Source organism: Tachysurus fulvidraco, chromosome 7, assembly GCF_022655615.1.
Source record: "Tachysurus fulvidraco isolate hzauxx_2018 chromosome 7, HZAU_PFXX_2.0, whole genome shotgun sequence".
Lineage (NCBI taxonomy): Eukaryota > Metazoa > Chordata > Actinopteri > Siluriformes > Bagridae > Tachysurus > Tachysurus fulvidraco.
This window is the reverse complement of record NC_062524.1, coordinates 25,739,042-25,766,891: the sequence shown is the minus strand read 5'-3', so window position 1 is coordinate 25,766,891 and position 27,850 is coordinate 25,739,042. Positions and strand designations below refer to the sequence as shown.

Here is a 27,850-nt window from a genome sequence, read left to right as displayed (position 1 = left end):
AGTTCAGAGAGAGTTCTCTCAATACACTTTTCAAAGCAACAGTGAAGCATCACCTCTGAATGATGGGGGAGGGGTATATATATATATATATATATATATATATATATATATATATATATATATATATATATATATATATTAATTCAAAGGATTTCTATATTTCCCCCGAGTACCCTGAGGAAACCCCCGAGGCCTTAGCCTAAGTCCTTAGCCATGTCTTTGTTTTATGCAGCACCATGGTACTAGAGAGAAATGTTGTCTCATTTCACTATGTACTGCAACAGCTACATATGGTTGAAATGACAATAAAAGCTTCTTGACATGACTCTTGACTTCTCTTAAATTCTCGCCAGAATGTTTAGGTCGACGTGAGAGAAGAGCTAGCTAACTGATTCCTGAAAAAAGTCTTTTTACATCCAAAACACTAGACGTACAATATACCAGTCCTGGGCTGCTGATTTGTCCATCCCTGTGTGAACAAACACACACAGTATTAGTGCCCCAAACCTTCATCGTAAACTTCAAAGTTCTAAAAACAAAGCCTCCAAACCCCAGGTGAAGCCAAGCTGCTTAGATGAAAGGTCCAGGAGTGGAACATTACCCAGAAGGCATTGCGAGCTGAAGTGACTCATTAGGAATGTAACAGGGAATAAAAATAGTAGCTGCTAGCTGTTTAGCAAACTAGATCATTTGCTTACTGCCAACTAGGAGTGCAGGAAGAAATAAAACATATTTAGAACAAAAAAACAGCTATGTTTGAAGTACCAATTAGGGTTAAACTACTTTATTTTATTATTTTTTTTAGCAGTACAGTCACTTCCTCATTTGAGTTCACTATTAAAATTTAAATCTCAGTGTCCCTGGTTGCCTCAGTGTCTGAGCCCGTCAAAGCTGTCAAGCTTTCTGTTTCCTTTCGTTTCACATTTACGAATAAAAATCCCACCCCCTGTTTGGTCATCGCAGCAACCGCTTCCCACCGGCTCTCACACGAGCTCGAAGCCCGAGGACGAATTGATGGCATAGAGTAACTTGCTTGCCATCAGCTGCCGGTCGCAGTACTCGGGCAGTACGAGAAGGTTTACACAGGTGCTGGTGGTGGGAAGGTACTCCAGATGCTTCCCTTTATTATGGATAGTGAAGACAGGTTGGAGATCCTAAAGATGAATTGGAGACACATAGGACAACACATCAGACACATGAGCATGGAGAGGATAGATTCAAACAACAGTACAGTACCAACAGATCTCACAGCTGATCTTTCCTTAGTTTTAGTAACATCTCAATTCTGTATACAAATACAAAGCTGCTGTGCAAGATAAATGAAAGCAGCTAGGAGGAAACATGGTTCCCTTTTTCTTCCTTCCTTCCCTTCTTCCTTCGTCCTTTCCATCCTTCCTTTCCTTTTATCCTTACTTTCCTCCCTCCTCTCATTTCTTTTCCCTTCATTTCCTTTCTTTCCTCCCTTCTTTGCTTGTTTTACTTCCATTTTACTTCCTTTCTGTCATTTCCTCCCTCATTTTATTCATTTCCTCCCTCCTTTCTTCTGTATTTCCCTCTCTCCCTACCTTCTTCCGTATTTTATTTCCAAGATTCATATTTCTTTCATCACCTGAAGATCAGCACAGACCAATGAAATCAGCACATCTTCAGTTTGAATCCCTTCCTTCCTTCTTTCCATTTCCTCCTTATATTCTACTTTCCTATCCTATCCATTCCAGTCCCTTTCCCTGTCCTTCCTTCCGTCCGACGTTGACCAAACATTTTTATAGTGCATGTTATAGCAGCATGTCTAAGATTCTTATTTTATTTTCCTGTCAGGTGAAGCAGTTCAGCAACACAGCCCTCTGAGAGCTGTAGATCTTAATCCTTCATGAGGCTGATGGGATGGAAGAGTCCCTTCCCTTCCTTTCTCAAGGTGCATCATAAGATTTTAGAAAGCTAGGAACATTTATCTCTGGAGACGCTGTGGTATGACCTTAAAAAGGTGGTTCATGCTTGAAAACCCTCCAACCACTTACATGTACAGTAGGTTTGGCTTTATAAAAAGCTTTATTTAAAAAATGCATGTTGTGTCATCTTTGACTAATGTGTAAATCTGTTTCATTATCTCAAATATTTAAGTGTGACAAACATACAAAAAAATAAAATATCAGGAAGGGGGCCAACACTTTTTCACACCACTGTATGTACATATAAAATGTGTATACACATGTATTCAAGTCTTTTTGTTGTTTTTTTTTGTGTGTGTGTGTGTGTGTGTGTGTGTGTGTGTGTGTGTGTGTGTGTGTGTGTGTGTGTGTGTGTGTGTGTGTGTATACTGACTTTAAATCCCAGCAGAGGAGGACGTGAGCAGCTGGTGACAAACTTGAGCAGCTTGCGTTTCTCCTCATTGCTGAAATTCTCCACCACGTCCCAAAAGATCTTGATGACTGGGTGAGTGGGCGAGTATCCTCCTGCACAGCACAGTCACATTCATCATTCAGTCAGTCACGTATTCATTCATTCATTCATTCATTCACACATTCGCCCACTCACACACATTCGCCCACTCACACACATTCACCCACTCACACACACATTCACCCATTCACATACACATACTCACCCACTCACACACACACTCACTCACATATTCACCCACACACACACACACATTCGCTCACCCACTCACACATTCACTCACCCCAGACGCACTCACTATGTAGTGTTAGTGTTTGTGGTGTGACTCGAGTCATCAGAACTGAAGTGCTCAGATTAAGTAACGCGTGTGTGAGTGTGTGTGTGTGTGTGTGTGTGTGTTACCTGTGTAGTTAGTGAATTTCTTCAAATCATCCAGGCAGATAGGCACGTGAGTACCAGAGATAAAAACCTGTGAGAGTGTGGACACGTGAACACGTGAACACGAACACACACACACACACACACACACACACACACACACACACACACACACACACACACACACACACACACACACACACACAAAGTGCTTAACACCATATCCAATGCAGTAAAATGATTCTGTATAGTGATGGTGATTCCTTTTTGTAACAGGAAGTCAGACTGATAATGCATTTAACTGTACAACCAGTAGGGTTCAAGATGCTCCACAGACCCACCCAAACCTAACCAATCTGTCAAGTCAAATGAACAACAAGTGTGTGTGTGTGTGTGTGTGTGTGTGTGTGTGTGTGTGTGTGTGTGTGTGTGTCTCAGTCCACTCCAGTTTAGTACTCAGGGTGAGGATCAGGGGAAAAATCCCACAATGCACCCCAAGAGCCAGGGTGTAATGGTGCCCTGATTAGGCTGAGCGGGGTGCAGTGGGAAGTGTAGTCCGGGAGCGCTTAGTACTCCGAAGACGATTCTCTCCGTTGTGGGTGCGGAGGTGAGGCAGGTGTGCTGATCATGACACAGGGACATCAATGCTCACTGTGTTACTAAGGTACCATTGTGAATTTTAACTTTATTTGATATAACAGTTTGTTTGACTTTTGAGTGTTTCATCGTTAATAAAACTCCACTAGTTATAAACGTATTTTTAATGTACTTTAAACAGTAAAAAAAAAAATGTCTGTTGTAGATAAATGCCGGTGGTGATGATTTACAACACGAGTCATATTTATGATGCTGAAAAGTGAATCATCAATGACTCATGATAAAATTATAAACTAACATGAAAAGAAGAATTCTGTGGGACAATAAGGGGGATATTAATGTCAGGAAATCACAATACATATATTTAGAGCAAATTTTATATTCTATTTTTCTATAAATAAATTTATTTCATTTGTTTCTTTTGAAATAATTAAATTTCTCCATCATTTGTTTTGCTCATTATAATTGTATTATTGCTATTTAATCATTTTCTGCAGTTTTGACAAACATTATTTCTTCTCTTGGTTCATCTTTGGTCCTGTCGTGTTTGGGTGCTTTTATGAGGCTGCGTTGAAGCCAATTTAATGTTCGAAAGCTTTGATGGAGCGAGCTAATGGAACGAGCTAATGCTGCACTCAAAGTAGATGGAAGATTTCTGGTAGAATAAAGGAAAGCTTGGTTGAGCAGTACCTGGATCTCCTGTTGGTCAAACATGCGCAGCCACTCAAGGTTGAGCACGTTGGCCAGGCCCTGTCTGAATGCCAGGCAGTGAGGTCGGATCTGTTCGTTCAGCCGGTAATCGGCCACTAAATGGATGTAGTCGATGCAGTTCGCTTTGGTAACCGGGATGTCCTTCCCGCCTGGCTTCAGCTCAACCACCTAGAAAAGCAGACAGAGTGAGAATTAAAGAAAAAAAGATGGTCTAATGAAGGTTTTTTTTAATTTTTTTTATAACAACAAAATGTCCCTTTATTCCAGCAGTTTAATCATTAAAACCAGTATACTGGATACAAAAAAGTGTGTTATTGTGTTATATGAATATAATGCAGATACAATGAGCAGATGTGTTGAGGATAATAGCTTCAGAGAGAGAGAGAGAGAGAGAGAGAGAGAGAGAGAGAGGGAGACGTGCTTATGTGCTTTATCTGCTGGTCACACAGTCAGAGAGGCTCAATCATACAAAATGAGAGAGAGACAGAGAGAGAGAGAGAGACAGAAAGCAAAAGACAAACACAGAAAGAAAGAGATATATAACCTGAGCCTCTCCGAGGTCATTGTTGACGACGGTGAAGTTGAGCCCCAGATCCTCCATGTCTCCCTCGTAGCTCTTGAGGAACAGGAGGTTCCGGTGCAACTCGGGATCGAGCGAGGCCAAGTGATGAATGTCCACATCAGTGCTGGTCCCGAGCAGCTTGGACATGAAGAAACTGGCAAACGACATCTCCAATAAAATGTTCTCATACAGAGCCTGAGGAAGCACAGAGAGACACGGATCATTAACCTTCTAAACAAATCAACATGCACTCGACACCGTCTTCTTAATTCCCCTTAGCTGTGGCTTCACACTGAAATGACCCGGAGGAAAAAATGTGGGCTGACGGCTGTCGAAGGAAAACAGTAAAGAAACCTTTATCTACAGTGCACAGAAATGATCAAGCTGATCAAGGATCAAGCAGATAAGAAAAAAATGTTAAAAAAAATTTATTATAAAAATAAAAAAAAACATAAACAGAAATTGAGATGAAAATATAATAGCCCGATAAAAATCCAGATGAAAGGATAATGAACAGAACACACATGAAAAACAGAGTCTGTATCTAATCAACTGTTGAAATCCAGTCTAGACTGAAGCTAACCTGTGAGAATAGATGTTAAAAAATGTTTTGTTGTCTTTTCCAATCTAATCATCATCATTTGCTCATTTCTTGGTTTAATCCAGTGCTGATAAAAGCCAGAAGAGCTGGTCAACACAATACTGTGCCTTATCACCAGATCTCTGCTCTCACACCAACTCCACAATAATCAAACTCTGCCTTTATTACTGCAGTCTCACACCACACTAGCCTGATGCACGCTCTGCTAACTAACACCAGCAGGTGTCTAGCACTGTAAACTGCACACCAGGAAGATTCAACTACAACTAATTACAGCTACCTTTTAACTCTTATCCCTTAAGCATTAGTTAATGCCAATACATGAGATCTAAGCAGCTGGGTTTTGATTCAAATATTAACATATTTGAATTTGAAAAGATTTTTTTTTTTCAATTTTGGCAGAATAAATGCATATTGTTCTCTATATTCATCTGTAAACATTCAACATGTTTTTGTCAACTTTTTTCCCCAAACATGCCATGTTGTGTTTTCACTAATCAGACCAGAAAGGGGAAAGCCATGCAGCTAGCCCAGTAGCCAGACATGTGGCTAGGTTGTAGCTAGCCCAGTAGCTAGTCATGTAGCTAGCCCTGTAGCTAGGTCATAGCCAGCCCTGTAGCTATAGTCATGTAGCTAGCCCTGTAGCTAGGTCATAGCCAGCCCTGTAGCTAGGCATGTAGCTAGCCCTGTAGCTAGGTCATAGCCAGCCCTATAGCTAATCATGTATCTAGCCCTGTAGCTAGTCATGTAGCTAGCCCTGTAGCTAGGTCATTGCCAGCTCTGTAGCTAGCCCTGTAGCTAGTCATGTAGCTAGCCCTGTAGCTAGTCATGTAGCCCTGTAGCTAGGTCATAGCTAGCCCCATAGCTAGGTTGTCTGATGAGCTGCCTTGTGCTAAACAATTCACATAAATGCATGTGATTGGCTGAGGCCAAGCTGGTTCATATGTACAGAATAAGACCATTAGGTAAAACTCAGGGCCTCATCATAAATTCAATATCTGAAATCCATTTCTTTTTTTTTTGACTTGTTCTGCTCTGCTGGTTAAACATAAATAACAGACACTTATAATATGTGTCGCTTAGATCGGGCCTGAAGTTACAGCTAATTATCTCCCTGTTTCCTTCATCCAGAGGGCTCTGCAAATAATTAAAACTAATTTTTAGCAAGTCAACTTTTTGACTGTCTTTTTGATTTTTTCCATATGTTGTGTCTCATTGACTCTCTTTATGATAAAATTGACCAATACACAGGCCTCCTGTGACGTGACCCACCTGACACATTAGCACACTGACACATCAAAAATGTTTAAATGTTGACATGCTCATGTTGCACACTGCAACTTGCAGCTGCTTGACTTTCAATGCCTCCTGTTGTACGTGTACAATATCAAGGAAGCATTGTAGGGTCTTCATACTTATATTTATTGCTTGAATGTATTTTGTTTGTGTATTTATTTGTACTGATGGCATAGTCCATGGGTCGGCAACCTTAAACACTCTAAGAGCTGTTTGGACCCGTTTCCCACAGAAAAAATAAACACCTGGAGCCAAAGAACCCTTTTAACATCTAAAATGAAGATAACACTGTATATATCGTTTTTTGCCTTTATGGAAAGTAGAAAAAACTGTAGTGTGTTGCATTTATGAAATCAATGAACTGCTACCGAGTAAACAAAATATTATTTCTGCAAGCAAACAAAAATATTTTGAACAGTTTGAACTAACCTTAACAAAAAATACGCTGGGTTGAAGGTTACTTTCAAATAAAATGTTCAATGTCCAATTGAGTCCTCTTTGTATTCATGACCAGGGCTCTCAAGTTTTGAAGACAGTCAAGCGTGACATCTCCAAACCCCCCCCCCCCCGCAACCCCAATTTTCATTGGTTGTTGCGTTAAATCTTTCCCAGATACAATAGTGTACTCCAGGGGAGACACGCTTGGTTCCTTCCCATTTCCATAGAGACAGCGGTGCGGCATATTAAATATATGATAAATAGTCAAAACGTTTTTCTGCGTGAGAAATACAATGTGTGGCGGGAGAACATGACAAAAGACCCAAATGCGTGACTGTCACACTCAATGCGTGACACTTGACAGCCCTGCATGACAAACCAAAAATCTGTCTGCTTCTGTGTGTCAGATTTCCCAAGTCGGCAGTTATGACGCATATTTTGTGCGACAAAAAAATTAAACACGATTTACTTTAATGTTACAAGAGCATCATAATCTTAGAATTTAGAATTACATTTTTTAAAAAACTAACAAACTAAAATAAAATAAATTTAAATTAAATATTTATTTTCCAAATCTACGGGGAGCCGTAGCAGATGGATGAAAGAGCCACTTGCAGCTGCCGACCCCTGCTTCGTTGTTTTATGTTTAATGTCTGTATGGATGTTGCACTGTTAACCTGTGAGACACGACATCTCGTTCCACTGCATGTCTCAACATGTCATGAAATGACAAATAAAGAAACTTGAACTTGAACTAATGTTAAAGGTGTTGGAAGATTGGAAGATATTTAGAGAGTAATGAAAAATATTTGTTTAAGCCTTGATCATCAGCACAGGTAAGAAACCCTATGGGATGGGAGAAAGGGGGCATGGCAAACCTTTCCAGACTCATATCTTGATTAGCTAATATGTTATATTATGTCATGTGCTGATGTTAAAATGCTGATCTCCTATGCAAAATGCATAAAATCTACCAGATTTCTGAACTAATCCAATCCAATGCCCCTCCCACATACGCACCTTGCCCAGTATCCGGCCCAGGAAGTAGTAGTGGCGTGTGAAGCTCTCTCCGAAGAGCATCTCGGCCGTGGGGTTTGGGTACAGCAGACCCTCGCTTGTAGTCCTGAAAAGGCCCAGGTTTGGATTGAACCCTAACTTGAGCAGCTCGCTGAGAAACTCACGGAAGATCCCCTGTCTGTCCATGCCGGCTTCGTCCAGGCCATGAGTGTTCAGCATGTGCACCTGGACAGTCATATTTAGATTGGGCTCTGAAACCAGGAGTAAGAGATTTTACAGTCATTAGGCAAGACAAAGGGATCACTGCAAAATTTCCTGCAAGTGTGTTTGCAAGTTTGGGTAACAGAAATCTGGACCTTTTTAGTACAAGCTGCTGCAACAGAATTACAAATTTGACCACTAGAATTAACTACAACTCTAATTCTACTCCACCACTCAGTCCACCCACTGAGCTACTGCTCAACACCAGCACTGCCAAGTTAAAGGTACTTTAGATAAGATTAGGGTTTTTTATCCCAATGTCTCTAATGGTAAAATAAAATAACTAAGAGGAGTTTCAGTTTAATTTTTAAATACATCTGCTAAAGCTATGGCTTAATCCACTGCTGTTTTGTTTTTTTTGTTTTTTTTACATATCTTCCAGGTCATCTGTACAAGTAAGTAATAAAATTGTATAAGTATAAAACCATTTTTATAGCAACAGCTCACTGGAGCAGTCTGATAGAGCCGTGTTTGGTCGTACCCTTCTCTGGAGACAGTTTGTCATATGCGTCCCTGTAGATGCAGTTCCTCCGGATGGTGACTCTGATCAGGTCACAGGGATGGTTGTACCACTGTAAATTACATTTTTCGGCATACACCAGCCTCTGGAAGATCTGCAAGAGACAGGGAGAACCAGAGAGTAAAGGTTTGTTGTCATCTCTTGCATAAGCAATCATTTTTCCTCTAACAAGAAATGAACCAAGTGGCATCGTTAGGAGTCCTCATAATACAGGAAGTATTTTCTAAAGGTTAAATTCAATAATTAAATAAATTGGTACACCAACACTTGGGAAATAGATTTCTATACCGTTACTCTCTCCTCGAAGGGTATGACAAAGGGCAGCTCAGTGAGGATGGTCCGGTATCTCTCACCTAAAACAGGCCGTGCTAATCCAAGCAAATCATGGAGGAGAAAGAAAGCAAAAAAAAAATAATTATTTAACCATCTACGTATGTATTAATATTTTCCATTAATTAAGACACAAGATCTTATTTATAAGAAATCCGTTGAATAATCCATTAAAAATATCCTCATTTGATTCCATAAAAAGATCTTCAAAAATACCCATGTGGCTTCTATGGTGATGGAGTACTTCCAGGAGGTGAAGTTTCCTTCTAGTTTAAATGACTTAGATGATAGGATTAGAAACTTAACCACTGAGATATCTTCATCATATTGTAAACCCACCTGTTCACAAATTGTGCCAATAATTCTGGAGCTGAGTAAATACATTAATGTAATATATATTCAGGTAAAATTCATAGGTTTCTGTGTTTGTCCTGTATGCTTCTCACATATAATTAAGTCTGTAGTCCGCTGTCTGTCCAGCTGTCTGCTGGGTCTATTACGAGGACGTTTGTTTGGGATTGAAGCTCAGTCTTGTTTAATGGAGATTGAATGTGGGGGATAGAAAGTGCAAGAACAGCAGCAGAGAAACATCATTTGTCTATGCTGCTAATACTGTACAATTATTCTGCTCAATTAGTCAAGCCTTCTTATCTGTCTGTCTGATCCGGTCATCAACCCACCATCTCAGAGAGAGAGTTATAGCACAATGCGCTTGCCATTCATCAACAAAGCAAATGTCCATTTAGGGAAATGAAAGAGCTTCAGACAAACAGGGGACCAAGTGTGACCTGCCTTAGGCTAATTAACGTTTTAAGAGAATTGAACAAGACACTGTTATTGGGGAGTTTTCACACCAGACACACCCAAGCAGGCTATTAGGCTAATACATACTCACTCAATCCACTCAGGCCACAGACTCACTCTCAGAGCTGTGCTTATTAGGGCTGCAGTGCAGAATAGTGATCCACTGTGGTGTTGGGGATCGGTTTGATAGTGTGCTGATTTACACGAAAATATGACCTGACATCTCAAAACGAGTGACTGTACTGGATAAACGATTAGCAATCAAAGCAGAGATGATTACAAACTGTGACCTGTCAAAAGACAGACAGATAAATGGATAGATGGATGGACAGATGGATGGATGGGCAGACTGACTTTAACTGAGTCTTTTAGTTATGTTGCCCCCCACCTATGGAATTCTCTTCCCCTCGATGTTTGCAATAGTGAGAGCTTGTTGACTTTTAAAACGCGTCTTAAGACTTATCTTTTTATACAGGCTTTCTTATAACATGTTTTTATTAAGACTTAAATGCACTTTATATGTATATGCTGTTTGTTTATGTGTTTTGTTTTATGCAGTGACCTGTATATTGCTTGTAAGGTGACCTTGGGTGTTCTGAAAGGTGCCATGAAATAAAATGCATTATTATTATTATTATTAACCCCAAGGGGAAATTTGGGTACATGTCAACAAGAGGAACTACAGCATCCTCCGATTTTTCCTTGCCACAGTCGCCTGAGTCACCTCAGATTTGCTCATTGGGGATAAATACAAATTTAGATAGATCTAATATTAATCTTGAATTTTTGTGTTATATTAATCTTTATATTATTCTTTATATTAACCTTTTGCATTATGTTTATGTTCTGTAAAGCTGCTTTGAGACAATGCCAATTGTTAAAAGCGCTATACAAATATATTTGAATCGAAGTGAGTTTAATTTAACTCGTCATGGAATTATCAGAAAAGACTGATAAACACAGCAGGATCTCACCAGTTAGAGTGGACTGGTGCATACACCATACAACGTACAGCAGAGAGACCTGTTTAGAACAAAAAACAAAATAAGATACGGCTGTTGAGATGTTCAGCAAGAAAACAAATAGCGTGAAAAATCAGACCAATCGGAATGCAGCTCTGTTGTTTATTCTCTGGATTTCTTTGGTTAACAGAGACGTATGGCGAGTGTTTGCACCTTATCAGGCCAGATGTAGACCTTGTCGGACAGCCAGTGATCCTTGGGGCAGTACGGCCTGCTGATGTCCTTCGCCCTCAACATCTTCACTAGGTTTACGCTCACCTGAGATGAAAAACAAAAATAAAAACTGTGCATAATACAAACACACGTACCCTAGTTTTAAATTATGTGCTTTGTTCAGTAGCCGACCTTCTGATCGCCTCAATCGAGGCTTAAAGAGATAAAAGGGCAGCATTAGGGTCATTAGTGGCCAATTGCTGGTGGATGGAGAAGACAGATGAGCTGTAACAGAGCGGCCTGCACTCCTAATTAACCACACACACACACACACACACACGGCACCGATGTTCACTCTTCTGTCTGCTTTTATTTTTAATTACCTCTAAACCCTAATATCCTGGAGAAGTGAAAGAGGTTCTGATGACAGCCCAAATTTACCCATAATGCTCAGCTATTTCAAAGGCTCTGTAAGAGTGCCATACTGCACAATGATGCAGACAGGCATCACCCAAACAGGCTTTTTCCCAATATATATATATATGCGGAGGCAGACAGAGGAGAAAACCCTGGGAAATAAGTGCTGGTTATCAGGTTAAGTGCAGGCCGTAATGGGCTTCTCCAAACACAGCCAAGAGGCAGAATTCCAAAAGCAATATTAATACGGGCTGAGTTGATCATTTTCATTCAGTTAGCTTCTTTCGATTAAATGTATAGCCGGGACAAAAGGGTTGATTGAAAACAGTGGAAGGACAAGTGTGCGCCCCAGGCAAACATTAGCGTGGGCGGGGACAGCGGCCGGTTGGCCGGCTGTAGATCCCGCCTTTAATTTTGGAAATGATTGTGCTGCTTTCAGAGGCTCGTTTCTAGCTAACGAGAGGCAGCTAGTTGTTCTTTTTGTTAAAAACATCACTCAAGCACAATATGCAGAAGGGAGAGATTACAGAATGATTACAGAGTGAGAGAGAGAGAAATTAAAAAGAGAGAAAGCAAGAAAGAGAAAGTAAGACAAAAAGAGAGAAAGAAACAGAGAGTGAGACAGAAAAAGATGTGATGTTTATGATAACACTGTAAAGGTCATGTGGTCTGTGTTGTGACCTTGAACAGCTGGACCCAGTGGTGTACGATGCCCTCTTTCACTTGGCTTCTGGTTTTGACACCGATGCTGCGGAACCCGGCTGCATATTCCTTGCTGTGGCCGCACCTAGTCTCGGGATGCGCCAGATTGATGATCCCCAGACAAACGTCACGCAAACAGCAGGACAGAGTCACCAGCTCAGGGAGAGAGAATGGCATCATGGACGCCTGCCTCTGACCTGCACAACAACAAACAACAAGAAAGACAATTTACTACAGTGATTAGAGTTCAGTTCAGTGTTTATTCAGTAAAAAAAACATATTGTTGCGCTGTTGAGAGAATCAAATATTCAGCTACATGATTGTTACTCTCATCACCCTTGTGACAGTGAAGCCTGCCCTGCCTCTTTACAGCGACATTTTACAGACTACTGCCTTTACAGCATCGTGCCGTAACTTGCCGTGAATTGAGAATTTTCTTTTCTTTGAAAATTTATGCTTTGGTTAAAAAAGCATTGTTATTAAAAAGTGAACTGTCCTGATGCCTTGTGTGTTGTGTTCCACCCTCGTAGGCTGAGTATGACACCCTGAATAACAACACGTCCCTGAGTGGGTGTGTCTTCTTCTACTCCAGTGACAGGTTTATTCACTAGACATTATGTCATACTTTTATCCATTTACAGCTTCATATCTAGAGAACAAGTTCCCTCACTCTGAGTGTGTGTGTATGTGTGTGTGTGTCTGTGTGTGCAACGTTACCATCCATGGCTTCCCCAAAGAACTCTGTGTCTTGGATTGAGTTAAGCAAGTGGCTGAACAAGGAGCTGAACAGGTAGAGGAGAGGAATGATCCTGCTCGAGTCCTCAGCAGACATGGGAGAGCCATGAGACATCAGCTGCAGCAATGGCACCAAAGATCTGACCCCACACACACACACACACACACACACACACACACACACACACACACACACACACACACACACACACACACACACACACACACACACACACACACACAATTATCCACCTGTGTTTGGAGCTTCTCGAGGCATGATGTCAGCAGTGCTAACACTCACTTGGTTCTCATTTTGGTTCTCATGGACGTTATCAAATGCCACAGGTGTCTGAGGAAGCGAGTGTTGAAGGCCAAACTGGACAGTAGCCTGGAGAGGAGAAAATTATAATAAATTAAATGAAAATTATTATAATAATAATAATTTAAAAAACCCGAAACCCCGTAACCCGAGGTAGTTCAGATAAGCAGTATAAAATGAATGAATGAATGAATGAACTCCTGGATTCATCTATTACAATCTTCAAGCTGTTTTCTTCCATATAAAAGATTTCTATTGAACAGATTCTGTTGGAGTTTAGGGTCTTAAACAGACTGCACATCTGCAGAAATCTCCTTGTTTGATTTCCTGTTCATTCTTTGTAAAGACACAAAAAGTAAAAAAACCTATTTTTTACTATAACATGCATGTTTTTAAACCAAGCACTTTTTTCTCTGCTAGTTAAAAACAATGGCACTGGCTGCAGCCACTCACCCATCCATCACCGATAACATGGTGTTCCAGTGCGAGTCTAATCAGTGTTATGGAAATGTTAATGTAAAGTTTGCTGGGTGTTGTGTAGGCCTTAAATCTCATCTGCCTCAATGTCCTGTTACCAGATTGATCCTTTCTACCCATTACACATGGCTGAGATGATTTTGCTGATATGATGGTCAACATTCATGGTGTCGTGACCCAAATAACCTCCCAGACGAAATGCCAAAAAGACCATTTGCATGATGAAAGGAAAGGTCAACTGGTCCTTCTGTTAATATCAGCCTATACCACATATGTTCATGTGCCAACCTGACTCTGGGCATCATCATGCAGTGCTGCACCAGGAGGGTGTGGCAGATAGATGCCATCATGATGAAGACATCCTCGCTGGCTGAGTCTCTTAACACCAGGGACAGCAGAGAGTTCATCTGCAGCAGTGAGTCCAACTTCTGCAAACACAGCTGTGTGATCAACTGCACTGACATCCTGTTGTCATCCTGTACAGTACGTACACACACACACACACACACACACACACACACACACACACACACACACACACACACACACACACACACACACACACACACACACACACACACACGAGGGTGAGACCTAATCACAAGGCTGATGTGTAAACAGAAAAGTGTGTGTGTGTGTGTGTGTGTGTGTGTGTGTGTGTGTGTGTGTGTGTGTCTGTGTCTGTGTGTGTACCTTTACAGGTTTTGTAGAGTTATCTTCATTCTCAGAGTCTCTTGCAATGTCATCTCTGGTGTCACTCTCACTCACAGGAAGCAGAGAGAGCAGAGCCTGCAGAGAGCTCAGATACAACAGCAGCCCTTCTTCTGATAGAGAGTCTAACACACGCACGCACAGACACACAGACACACAGACACACAGACACACACACACACACACACACACACACACACACACACACACACACACACACACACACACACACACTCTCTCTGAGTAAAACCAGAGTACGGAGACACAACAGCAGACATGGATTTTGGAAGACACACACTACAGCTCACCGAGGCCCATTTCTCCGAGTGACAGAACAAAGTAGAAGAGCCATGGGGCATGACACTGGGCCTGGTCTAACAAGGAGATGGTGGCCTGCAGGGAGAACAGGAAGTCTTGAAACGGGAAACTGAGTCTTCGGTCTGCCAGCGCTGGCACGAAGAAGTGAAACATCTGCTCAGTGAATGGAGGAGAGATGAAGTCTTCTATAAAGGCTGAGAACACTAACTGCCTATGAGTGAGAGATAGACAGAGAGAGAGAGGGAGAGAGAGGTGTAGAGGACTTCAAACAGCTCACGAAGGGACAATTCACAGACATAAGAACAGGACTAATGAAGATCAGGACTTATTTCCCTTTAACAAATAGAATGGGGACAAATTAGTATACACAGCAACATTACGAATGTCTCGTTCCCTGCACATGAGTGTGTGTGTGTGTGTGTGTGTGTGTGTGTGTGTGTGTGTGTGTGTGTGTGTGTGTGTGTGTGTGTGTGTGTGTGGGTGAGAGAAAGAAAATGAACAAACAGTAGGAGGTGTGTGTGGAAGCTCTTTCTCTCACACTGGAACTCAGAGACCACACACTGTGCAAACATGACCACTCAAACACACACACACTCTTTCACTGCTCACAGTAAACACACACAATAATCTAACACACAATCTATCAATATATCTGAGTCATATAAAATATCTGAAACTGTCTGGCAATCTGTGTGTGTACCTGGCACCCTTGGGACAGGAGCTGTACATAAAGTGCAGTGGTTTGAGTGTATGTTCCAGTAGTGTGTGTGCCAGAGGATGCGAGGGGGCATCGCTGTAATCCAGACTGGACGGGAACTTGTGATTGGCCAACATGTACAGCATCCTGTAGTATCCTGCAGAAGGAAAATGAGAAGGGAGACGAGTGAATGGAAGAAGCCTCATTGTGTCTGAGGCTTGGAATAAAAGTGGGACTGGGCAAAGTACCTTTCTGAACCATATAGTGCAAAACCTGCTCTGTGAGCGCAGCAGCTGCACTGTTGTCCTGCAGAGGGGGCAGGTAGGTCCTCTCAGAGGTAAACACCTCCAGCATGCGCATGGGGACAGCCACATTCACACCTTCATCCTCACACAGCTGCAGGAGTCTGACACAAACACACCAAACAAACAGAACAAATCACATCAGATTGCTCACATTGGGGTTTTTCAATCCACAGTTTGGAATACTGCATTATGAGGGGAATCCTCTGGGAATTCTGGTTTCATCCAACCTCCCAAAAAACATGTCAGGAGCTGGATTGGATACCCTAAACCACCCCAATACGAGATTGTGTGTGTGTGTGTATGTGTGTGTATACATGTTGCTCTGACATGGACTGCATCCTATACAAGGAGTATTCCCAATTCCCCAGCATTCCCAGGACAGGCTTCTTCTTTGTAATGAAAATTTGACTGATGAAAGTTTTGGATTGTTTGTGTCCTTCTTGTTGTTGCTGTTTATGTCCGTTTCATTGTTTATCTACCCACTCAGTTGTAAAGAACCTTGTTTGGTGGAACCTCATACACTAGCATACATAGACCCTTATATACACACAGAAGTTTTGGCACCTGCAGCAGTGTCCAAGAAGCCTCTTGATCTGGAACACGCACATGTTTCTCTCAGGTCCGGCCAGCAGTTTCACAAATTGAGCATGATGCTTCACTACATTCTGACACAGCCAGATCTGCAACAAGAAACACACCTAAGAGTCGATGATAGAGGACATCCGGGTCATGGCACCATTATTACTTTAATACAGTGGATTTACACACTGCTTGTGCCTTTTCTTTACTTTTTAATCTTTCTTGAATCTAGAAATGCAGCTTGATGCTGTTAGAAAGCTTACAGAACATCAGGTCCATCACTTTCAAATGGACCACAGAATATTACTGAGTTTCACAGGAGACGAGCTTGTAGGTTTTATTAAATAACAACAACCTGTTCACTATTAGTTTTAGCGTGTGTGTCTGTACGAGTTCCTGTGAGTGGCTGTTTCTATAAAACTATTAACATATTTGAAGATTTAATATAAAGCTGTGATTTGACATTTAATCCAGTAGCCACACACGTTTAATATTATTAGATCAAATAATCTGTCTTGCTGTGATATGTTACAGTTACTGTGTAAAGCTTTGGAAAGGTGCTTTGTGAGCTATTATGAGGCGTGTGCTTCTGTGTGTGTGGGTGTGTATGCCTGTGTGTGCTCACCAGCCGGGGTGTGTCCTTGCTGTTGTCGTAGAAGAAGAGCAAGCTGTGGATGAGCAGGGTGAGCAGACTAGAGTCCGGGAGTGTGGATCCAGAACTCTCACACACACAGCGGTCGAAATGGCTCCTCTGAATGTTATACTACACACACACACACACACACACACACACACACACACACACACACACACACACACACACACACACACACACACACACACACACACACACACACACACACACACACACACACACACACACACACACACACACACACACACACACACACACACACACACACACACACACACACACAAATAAAGCAGGCTTATCAAACATATTTTAATAAAATAGGGGAAATATATATAATTATATATAAACCAAATATATGTATAAATAACACCGTATTTCCAAAGGTCTGTGCACCCTTGACCATTTCACCCATATGATGAACATATGATTCCAGATTTAATTCTCCTTAACTGCTGATAAGCTCCACTCTTATCTTCTGAGAAGGCTTTCAGCTTTCCTATAGATTTCGGAGCGTGTTTAAGCTCCAGTGAAGGAAAAATGTAGCACTAAAACCTACAGAAATATGCTATACAATTGTGTGCTTTCAAGAGGAAAAACCATATATGGGTTTGATGGTCAGGGTGCACATACTTTTGACCACTTTTTCTCCTAGTACGTTTCCCATACTTGACGTTTTCTCTCTTGGAAGCCTCGAATGTAAGACTGGATGATTATTGCGTTTTCCAGTCTTGTCCTTTCATCCTGGAAGAGAAGAGAAGAGAAGAGAAGAGAAGAGAAGAGAAGAGAAGAGAAGAGAAGAGAAGAGAAGAGAAGAGAAGAGAAGAGAAGAGAAGAGAAGAGAAATGAGCATGATTGTGACATACACTACTCTCATCCCAAGTCACAAACAAACCTCTCGCTTGCATCTTTTCTCCTGCGTCTGGTGAAGAAGTGACGCTTTCTGTTCCTACAAAACAAACCAGCTCGTTAACACACGTGAGAAAACACTGAGTTCTGCTCAGGAGGAAGTGATGGACGAGGCATGGCAGCACACCTTCTTACTTGCCCCTCCAAGGGACACTTTGTGCGTCCGCTTCAAATCACCCTCGATGCGGTACATGGCTACACTTTTCCCATTGAGCTGCACCGGCCACAATGTCCTGTGTGCAAAAAGACAGATGAGGATGAGACACAAACTGCCACAGACAGGGCAGTAATGTGACTACAAGAATTACACAAGTGTTATATTCCTCTTACACCACTCAACAAAGAAGGACATAATGTACTTTTTATCCATTTATGGTTACATTTTTCATGGAGACTCCTTCCACGACTCTGTGTGGCATGGAGACCATACAAATGAGCTGTTACTATAGAAACGCCAAAAGTATACACCAGTGCTGTGATGTCTACAAGCAACAAGTGGCCTCAATTGCTCAGTAAAATTCCTCTTATACTTTCACTTTCAAACAGACACACGCACAGGATTTGACTTTTGAGTAAAATCACCTAAGAATCTTGATTCATGACTAACTTAGCGATACATCACTGTGTTTAGAACATAATTTACATTTGATGCATACATTGAATTCTGGATTCTGATCGGTCAGGTGGTGTTGATTAGTTTTCTATAACAGCAGTCTATCAGCTATCAGTATTAACACACTCTGTCCAATACATACTAGTTTCCATAGTAACAGCTCATTCATAGGGAGATGTGATTTCCCCCCACAAAAAACGTCTTTAATCATTACTATTCTAAGGTTCATATGTTGATATAATGTTTGGTTCACTAGGCTACACAATCATGGGGAAAACTGCTGATCTGACAGTTGTCCAGAAGACAATATTTGACACCCTCCACAATCTTTGACGCCCACCACAAGGAGGGTAAGCCACAAACATTCATTGCCAAAGAAGCTGGCTTTTAATACAACAATTCCAGAATTTCTCCACTCCAAACCCCTAAAGCTCAGTATACCTCCTGCCATCTGTCACAAGTGGATCACCAGCTTCCGGACAAACAGGAAACAACAGGTGAGATTGAGAGATATTACTTCCAATATTCAGACAGTCAGCACTGGTGCTACTCAGGGATGTGTCCTCTCCCCACTGCTCTTCTCCCTCTATACTAATGACTGCACTTCAAGTGACCCAACTGTTAAACTCCTGAAATTTGCAGATGATACTACGCTCATCGGTCTCATCCAGGATGGCAATGAGTCTGCATATCAGCAGGAGGTAAAGCTCTGGTGCTATGGTGCAGTCAGAACAGCCTAGAGCTAAACCCCCTCAAAACCGTGGAAATGAAAGTGGACTTTAGGAAAGACCCCTCAACACTACTCCCCCTCACAATACAGCCCTGTGTCATCTGTGGGGACCTTCAAGTTTCTGTGTTCTACCATTTCCCAAGACCTGAAATGGGAGTGCAACATAAACGCCATCATCAAAAAGACAAAGCTGAGTATGTAATTTCTACATCAATGAAGGATGTACGGTCTGCCACAGGAGCTGTTGATGCAGTTTTACACTGCAGTCACTGAATCTGTCCTGTGCACCATCTGGTTTGGAGCAGCAACAAAACAGGACAGGACACAGTAACAGACTGCAACACACAGTAAAAACAGCAGAAAAAATAATTGTTGCCCCCCTGCCCACCCCCCAGGACTTGTACGATACAAAAACCAGAACCAGGGCAAGCAGGAAAAAATAACTACTGGCCCTTCAAACCCTGGACACCACCTCTTTCAGCTCCTCCCTTCTCTCAGGTGCTACAGAGCTTTGTTTACCAAAACTGCCAGACACAGTAACAGTTTCTTTCCCCAGACAATCACCCTGATAAACAACACACCATAACTATATTCACTGCTTCATCAGAACTGTCAGTCATTACATCATCCGTATATGTTACACACACTACTGCTGCTGTATATTGTACAAAAAGCATAATATTGACAATATTGTTATTTGTACTACCGTGCACTTCTCACACTTTATGTACTGACCTGTCATATATCGTCTGTATAGTCTTGTCTTGTATAGTCCGAGCTAAATGTATAGCATAGTGTTATTTATGTCTGTACTTTTGAGAGTAACAAACAGCTGGAATCAAATTCCGTGTGTGTCATCAACACACTTGGCCAATAAACCTGATTCTAATTCTGATTCGCTAAGTGTGTGTGTGTGTGTGTGTGTGAGAGAGAGAGAGAGAGAGAGAGAGAGAGAGAGAGAGAGAGAGAGAGAGAGAGAGAGAGAGAGAGTGAATGACTGGTGTTTATTGTGTGTTTGTTGCCTTTTTGGACTCCTTTATCATTTGTAATGTTGTTCCTATTTAAAACAATTCGGCTCAAGCCCAGACATTTTTAGTGTCATGACTGAGGACAATGTCTCGTCCAGAGACAAGCTGTTTCGTGTTGAACTTGACCATCGAAAATACCCTCTCTAATGAATGTTGTTTTTTTAAAATTGGTTGTTGTGTTAAATCTTACCCAGATACAATAGTGCTATTTTCTGATTGGCTATTGTGTAGCCTCTTTTTTGATTGGCTAATAAGTGCCAGGCTCGACTAAGAACTCCTGGGGAGACGCGCTTGATTCCTGCCCGGTTCCATAGAGACCGCGGTGCGGACTGATACATTTTGGGCGCAGCGGCTTATTAAATATATGAAAAATAGTCAGCTATTTTGCGTGAGAAATAAATGTGGGGTGGGAGAGTGTGACAAAAGACCCAAATGCGTGACACTTGATAGCCCTGAACTTGTAAAAGTGCTAATTAGCTTAGCCAGAGCCATAGATATATGCACCTAGATGTCGCCTTGGCTACGGCAGTTCATTGGAACGAATGCGTCAATAGAGCCGCCATCTTGGAACAGGGGACCCCCTCCTCTTAATGCATCAGCGTCAATGTAGGTCAAGGTCTAACGGAAATAAAATCACCATAAATCGTCATGAATGAATGCGATTTTCTAGTTTTTTTTTTTTTTGGTTCGTTCCAACAGTCAGACATGTATTTATCATTGAGTCCAGAGAAAATTTAAGGTTTTGATATTAAGATAATCTACTTTTTTTTATATTAAAATATAATGCTGACATCTCTGTTTAAAACTTGGGAATCTACAAACAGATTCAGATTATATTTAATACCATGTCAGCAATCAAAGTTATTTTCATGGCAAAAATACAACTACAAAAACACAAATATAATTTATTTAATGGAATCTGGATGGTCGTATATTCCACTAGATAGGTGGCCTAAATATCTAGGGCACTAATGCATATTATACAATTTTTTATTTTAATTAACATACGATAAAAAAAAATCCAAAACCTTTTCAGGTATAATGTCATTAAATATGTCCTTAAGTGAAGTAACTTGACATAAGAGCATTCTGCTTGTGTTCCAGGACAATCTAATAAAATATGTTTGACAGATAAGGGAATCTTACAGAACATACATAAAGTTGGGTCTTTTCACCTTTAAGCAAAAAAGCATAGGTCAATTTTTAATGTCCTTATTAAGAGCTTTGGAATCAATCTATAAACATTGTCGGTTTTCCTAACTGTCACAAACTAATAGGTAACTAACATGGATTAGCTGCGGTCGTTAACCAAGGACTGAAACAAACCAACGATATCTATAGGAAGAGAGCGTGGACTGCGCGCCGGAAGTGGAAGGCATTCGTTTCCGGAGTGTTGTGTTTTTGTGCGTGCGGTGTGATTTCTCTTTATTTTAGCCTAAAGTTAAAGCTGAAGAAGGAGAAAGTCAGCAAACATGACGGAGGTTTGGCTTTTATTTCGTTTCAGTGTGTTTCATTACGGGTTTAAAACATGTTTTTGGGATTTAGTGAGAGTTAGAACACCGGGTTTTAGCCTGTTAGCTCAGTTAGCTAGTGCAGTTAGCACCGTTAGCTCATGTTGTGAGAATAGTATCAGCTCGCTTCGGAAATGTCTCATAGTTCAGAATAGAAGAGTTTTGTGTGTTAATGTACAGATTATAAATCATTATTCATTTACAATTTATACATTTATATACTTTATTTACACACACTCCCCCCCCTCTCTCACATACACTCCCCCCCCTCTCTCACATACACACACTCACTCACTCACTCTCTCTCTCTCGCACACACTCCGACACTCGCTCACACGCACACTCTCTTTCTCTTTCTCTTTCGCTCGTTCGCTCACACACACACACACACACACACACACACACACACACACACACACACACACACACACGGAATTTGGTTCCAGCTGTTTGGTACACAAGTACAGACGTAAATAACACTGTACTATACAAGACAATGCAGATGTGATATAATAGATATTATTAGTATTACATATAAATACAGAAATAACTGATCAGTTATGTACATAAAGTATGAGAGTGCACGGTAGTTCAAATAACAGTATTGTGTAATATTATGCTTTTTGTACAATATACAGCAGCATTAGTGTGTGTAATATCTACAGATGATCAGTGGTGAGTTTTTTTGCCAAACCAAAGACCACACTTCATTAATTGGCGTAGAAAGTACATCCTCTGCTGTGCCTTTTTGATGATGGAGTTTATGTTGCACTCCCACAGATGACACAGGGCTGTTGGATATTGTAAGGGGGAGTAGTGTTGAGGGGTCTTTATTAAAGTACACTATCATCTGCACAGTGTTGAGGGTGTTTAACTCTAGGCTGTTCTGACTGCACCATAGCACCAGAACTTTACCTCCTGCTGATATGCAGACTCATTGCCATCCTGGATGAGATCGATGAGCGTAGTATCATCTGCAAATTTCAGGAGTTTAACAGTTGGGTCACTTGAAGTGCAGTCATTAGTATAGAGGGAGAATAGCAGTGGGGAGAGGACACATCTCTGAGTAGCACCAGTGGTGATTGTCCGAATACTGGAGGTAACACCTCCCAGTCTCACCTGTTGTTTCCTGTCAGGAAGCTGGTGATCCACTGACAGATTGAAGGGGGTATAGTGAGCCTTAGGAGTTTGGAGTGGAGAATTTCCGGAATTATTGTATTAAAAGCCGAACTGAAGTTGACATACAGAATCCAGGCATATGTCCCTGGGCAATCCAGGTGTTGCAGAATGTAATGTAGTCCAATATATACACACACACTCTCTCTCTCTCTCTCTCTCTCTCGCTCACACACACTCAGTCATTCAATCACAGGACTCAGGATTCATTTTCCATAGAAATCTGCACTCATGTTATTGTTGCAGGAAAAACTACACCTTGATTTCTGTCGGGTTACAGAACATATAAGCTTCTGTGCTTTGTATAGAGAGACTTCAGTAATTGCACACAACTGTGAGCGCTTAGTCTAGTGGTAGCCTACTGGTTAAGGTGTTGGACCGATCAGAAGGTCATGAATTCAAATCCCAGTTCCATCAAGCTGCCACTGCTGGGCCCCTGAACAAGGCCCTTAACCCTCACTTGCTCAGTTGTATAAAATGAAATTAATTGTAAGTAACTCTGGACAAAGGTGTCTGAAATGCCAGATAGTCCGCTGGGCTTCTGAATAATAATTCTAACAATATAAGACACAGTAAAGTAAAAGTGTTACAGGTGTCATCAGGATGTTATGCACGTTACAAAAGATTTAATTCCTTTACACATTATTGTATGTCTAGAATTTCTCTCACTTCATCTGTTTCATTTGTTTTTTACATTCAGGAGGTGCAGAAACATTCTGTGCACACGCTGGTCTTCAGGTCTCTGAAACGAAGCCACGACATGTTTGTGTCCGATCACGCCAAACAGGTCCCTCTGGATGAAGAGAGGTGGGTTTAAAATGTTAATTTTACATGCTGAGTGATTTGAGACAATGTTCATTTTAAGATGTTTTAAATAAATCTACAGGTTTGATAAGTTTGTGTGTGTGTTTGTGCTATTCTTTCGCAGTCATAAGCTGAAGATGGCCGTTAAGCTGAGGGGGGACTACGGCCCGGTGTTGCACATGCCTGTCCTGAAAGAAGGGAAAAGCAAAGTTCCACATGCCATGGATCTGTACAACAGCTCGGGTTACACGTCAGCCGGTGAGCACAAATATTCTTCACTGTATTGGTTTTACTCATGATCTGTGTTTGGAAAGTTCTGTATCATTGCTGGTGTTTAACAAAGAGAAATTTGACTGTTAAAAAAGAGTCTTCCTGTATTTTTCTCAGAGAGTGATCCGGAGTACCTCATCACAGGACCGCACCCGTACCCATCTGCCCCGGGTAGGTCCTGAACACTGAGACTAATGGCTCAACCTTACAGATTAATGCTATGCACAAACTTAACACAGTGTGCTAATGTTGTTTAGGAGTTGCTCTCACTGCTGACACTCAGCTGCAGAAGATGCCCAGCGAAGCCGCAGTTCACTCCATGGCACTAGCTCTGCCTGCGTCTCAAGCAAGGTACGCACACACGCGCGCGCACACACACACACACTCCTGGAAAGTCTTCCTGTAGAAAGCCTAATGTCTTATTCTGCGCATGTGTGTTGCAGGCAGGACTTGGCTCGAACTGCAGCGAGTGTTGGAGACATTCACAGACATGCCGGGGCAGCAGAACGATCCCAACCACCACAACACACACTGGTGAACAGCCCATGTTGTTCTAATTTATTGAAACAATATGCACATTGACAAAATAAATGTAATAATAATATCTAGGATTCTTCACCATGATGCGTCACTCATTTGAGTTCTGTTTGTGTGCAGTCGCTAATGGAAGCAGGAGGGACAAAGAATTCAGTGCTGATCCCACGCAAAGCTCCAACAATGCCAAAACCACAGTGGCATCCACCATGGAAACTCTACCGGGTAATGAGAGAGAGCGAGTAGTTAATCTCTACCTTAAACAAAAGTTAATGTGATCTAGATGGTCATATATTCCACTAGATAGGTGACCTAAATATCTAGGGCACTAATGCATGTCTGACAAAATAGACTTTAAAAAATGTCTTCTTAAATCCTTATAGGTTAATGCTTGATGTTGTTCATTAGTTGTATGCGTGTGTGTGCGGCAGGTGATCAGTGGCCATCTGGGCTGGGTCAGGTGTTTAGCAGTGGAGCCTGGAAACCAGTGGTTTGTTACTGGATCTGCAGACAGGACAATAAAGGTATGGACTCTGAATAATGTTTACAAAAATAAATCACACATTGGGTTTTGGATTTATTTAAGGTTTTTAGCAAAAAAGTCTTTTGGATCTGTGTGTTCTGTTGGGTTTCTTATGCATCATTTTGTGTGTGTGTGTGTGTGTGTGTGTGTGTGTGTGTGTGTGTGTGTGTGTGTGTGTGTGTGTGTGTAGATCTGGGATCTGGCGAGTGGGAAGCTGAAGCTCTCTCTAACTGGTCACATCAGCACAGTAAGAGGAGTAGCTATAAGCTCTCGCAGCCCGTATCTGTTCTCCTGTGGAGAGGACAAACAGGTCAAGTGCTGGGATCTGGAGTACAATAAGGTACACACACACAGCAGAGAGGTCCAGCTGTATAACATTAAACTCTATTGCTCACACTTGTTGTAACTCCCCTCTGTGTCTGCAGGTTATTCGTCACTACCACGGTCACCTGAGTGCTGTTTACGACCTGGACCTCCATCCCACTATTGATGTCCTGGTGACCTGCAGTCGTGATGCTACAGCCAGAGTGAGTCTCTGTCTCTGTCTCTCTCTCTCTCTCTCTCTCTCTCTCTCTCTCTCTCTCTCTCTCTGTCATTAGTTATTAATGAGCCTGTAACAAGGGAGGAAATATATTTTGTGTTTTGTAGGTTTGGGACATTAGAACCAAAGCTAATGCCCACACACTGACTGGTCACACCAACACGGTTGCTACGGTGAAGTGTCAGAGTGCAGAGCCTCAAATAATCACAGGTGGACAAATACACACACAGTGCACTCTTTTACTGTAGCCAGTTGGCTGTTTTTGTTTAGATGTATAAATACAGAATGCAGAGACACTGAAGTTTATTAAATGGGTTGTTTTTGTTGCTGTGGTGTTACAGGGAGCCACGACACCACTATTAGACTGTGGGATCTAATCGCAGGGAAGACGAGAGCCACGCTCACCAATCACAAGAAATCTGTGCGAGCAGTGGTGCTGCATCCCCGACAGTAAGCATCCTTACTTAGGTTTCTTTGTTTAACCTGACAATAATAGTCTTTATATGGTTATTATTAATAGTGTGTATGTAAGCAAAACCATCATGAATAAATCATTTAGTTATGGACATAAGACAGCTTTCAGGTGCTGTAACCGCTTTCCCCCTTCTCCTTTAATGCAGATACACATTTGCTTCGGGATCTCCAGACAACATCAAGCAGTGGAAATTTCCAGATGGGAATTTTATCCAGAATCTGTCAGGACACAACGCCATCATTAACACGCTCGCAGTGAACTCTGATGGAGTTCTTGTTTCTGGAGGTGTGCCTTTTTTCCCCCTCCTCTCACGAGCATTATGCACAATCTCAGAAGTTAAAAATATCATTTCTAACATCTTTTAACATTCGTCTGTTCTTTGCCTCGCCCCTTTTCAGCCGATAACGGTACGATCCACCTGTGGGACTGGAGGACGGGGTATAATTTTCAGCGAATCCACGCTGCCGTGCAGCCCGGTTCTCTGGACAGCGAGTCAGGGATCTTCTCCTGCGTGTTCGATCACTCCGAGAGCCGCTTGATCACAGCCGAGGCGGATAAAACCATCAAAGTGTACAAGGAGGATGACACAGCGGTGAGACTGCACTTTATTTATTTAGTATTAAAACAGTTTGACATTATAGAATATTTGCTTTGCTTGTTATGCATCTGATTAATTTTATCTTTGTGTTTCAGACGGAGGAAACCCACCCGGTCAACTGGAAGCCTGAGATTCTAAAAAGGAAAAGATTTTAATGTCAACGTTGTATTATATCTTTTTATAACACAGTTTTTTTTTTAACACCATTATACTTTTTTCCCCCCCGATACATCTTTGCAGTAACACGTCATTGCCAGCTCTTAGTCTGTTGCTGCAAAATTGTTTTTCTTTGTTTTTTTTGTTATTGCTTTGTAAATCAGTGGTAGTGATGGAAATAAAATAAAAAAAATTCTTAAACAGTGAAACTCTGAAAACTGTTATACCCAGTTAAAAGTGGTTTAAATGTGGAACATAAATTCTTTCTTACTGTTTATAAATAAGTTTTGCCTTCATCACTGTTCATGTTTTTTTTATTTTTTAAGGAAGGCCATTAAAGCTCATTTTGCAGGGAGTTAAAATTGTTTGCTGCTTTATTTAACGTAAATAGTTTTGTAGAAAAATAAACACGGGACTGTCCACTGAAATAAGTGATGATAAATCAGGATAAATTCAGTAAAAAAAAAAAAAGAGTTCAATTCAATATCAATAATCAAGTGTGAGATATATTGGCACTAAATTATCATTTTTTTAAATTATTACTATTATGGATTATATTATTTCTGATTATAGTGAGATTTTCTATATGAAAATGCAGGTGTACAGGCATTTGATGAGTTTGTAGTACCACTTCTGTCCACTAGGTGGTATGAGTTGTTGGTTCCAATATAAGCTCTCGTGATCCCCGTAGTGGACACTGGTGGTACAACATGCGAGCTATATTCTAAATAAAATGTATGGATTTTGTACTTAAATGATCATCAATAATACAGTATATTTAGATCAAATACTTGGAGTATCGACATAATAGACGTTACCATTATCTTTGTCATTAACATGACATATGTCGTTATAACTGCTCTGCATTTATTTATTTATTTTTATTCTTTCTAACCTGAGCTCTCGTGATCCCCCTAGTGGACACTGGTGGTACAACATGCGAGCAGTATTCAAAATGAAAGGTGCGATTAGTTAATAAA

General features: G+C 41.3%; 2 protein-coding genes across 2 annotated transcripts; one reads left to right on the top strand and one right to left on the bottom strand.

The window, feature by feature from the left end:
* Positions 1-768: 768 nt before the first annotated feature.
* Positions 769-20,146, bottom strand: LOC113650064 (ubiquitin-protein ligase E3C-like). Its single transcript, XM_047816881.1, has 24 exons — positions 19,990-20,146; positions 18,039-18,144; positions 17,898-17,951; positions 17,672-17,746; positions 16,976-17,113; positions 16,336-16,451; positions 15,715-15,872; positions 15,470-15,623; positions 14,760-14,980; positions 14,434-14,576; positions 14,029-14,216; positions 13,246-13,332; positions 12,927-13,084; positions 12,189-12,406; positions 11,091-11,195; positions 10,890-10,938; positions 9,070-9,149; positions 8,743-8,875; positions 8,004-8,251; positions 4,631-4,843; positions 4,066-4,254; positions 2,803-2,869; positions 2,323-2,453; positions 769-1,154 (listed from the first exon to the last, which is right to left on the bottom strand). Exons 2-24 carry the CDS (start codon positions 18,102-18,104, stop codon positions 984-986), a joined length of 3,162 nt encoding a protein of 1,053 aa, XP_047672837.1. The 5' UTR covers positions 18,105-18,144; positions 19,990-20,146; the 3' UTR covers positions 769-983.
* A 1,461-nt stretch (positions 20,147-21,607) lies between these two features.
* plrg1 (pleiotropic regulator 1) lies at positions 21,608-27,225 on the top strand. The gene is made up of 15 exons (XM_027157895.2): positions 21,608-21,763; positions 23,670-23,776; positions 23,898-24,031; positions 24,161-24,214; positions 24,301-24,394; positions 24,487-24,577; positions 24,701-24,802; positions 25,009-25,101; positions 25,291-25,440; positions 25,526-25,627; positions 25,749-25,851; positions 25,983-26,091; positions 26,262-26,401; positions 26,515-26,708; positions 26,810-27,225. The coding sequence occupies exons 1-15, from the start codon at positions 21,755-21,757 to the stop codon at positions 26,867-26,869; spliced, it is 1,542 nt and encodes a 513-aa protein (XP_027013696.2). The 5' UTR covers positions 21,608-21,754; the 3' UTR covers positions 26,870-27,225.
* Positions 27,226-27,850: the final 625 nt, after the last annotated feature.

Bases quoted from the DNA above. Each gene is read 5' to 3' on its own strand.
- LOC113650064 (XM_047816881.1), bottom strand. From the start codon at position 18,104: ATGTACCGCATCGAGGGTGATTTGAAGCGGACGCACAAAGTGTCCCTT. The intron at 8,876-9,069 runs GTATAGAAATCT...TGTCTCTTGCAG, and splicing joins CCTTCGAGGAGAGAGTAACG to ATCTTCCAGAGGCTGGTGTA. The intron at 8,252-8,742 runs GTACGACCAAAC...TCCTGGTTTCAG, and splicing joins CAAACTGTCTCCAGAGAAGG to AGCCCAATCTAAATATGACT.
- plrg1 (XM_027157895.2), top strand. The intron at 23,777-23,897 runs GTGGGTTTAAAA...ATTCTTTCGCAG, and splicing joins GTCCCTCTGGATGAAGAGAG to TCATAAGCTGAAGATGGCCG. The intron at 24,032-24,160 runs GTGAGCACAAAT...TATTTTTCTCAG, and splicing joins CTCGGGTTACACGTCAGCCG to AGAGTGATCCGGAGTACCTC.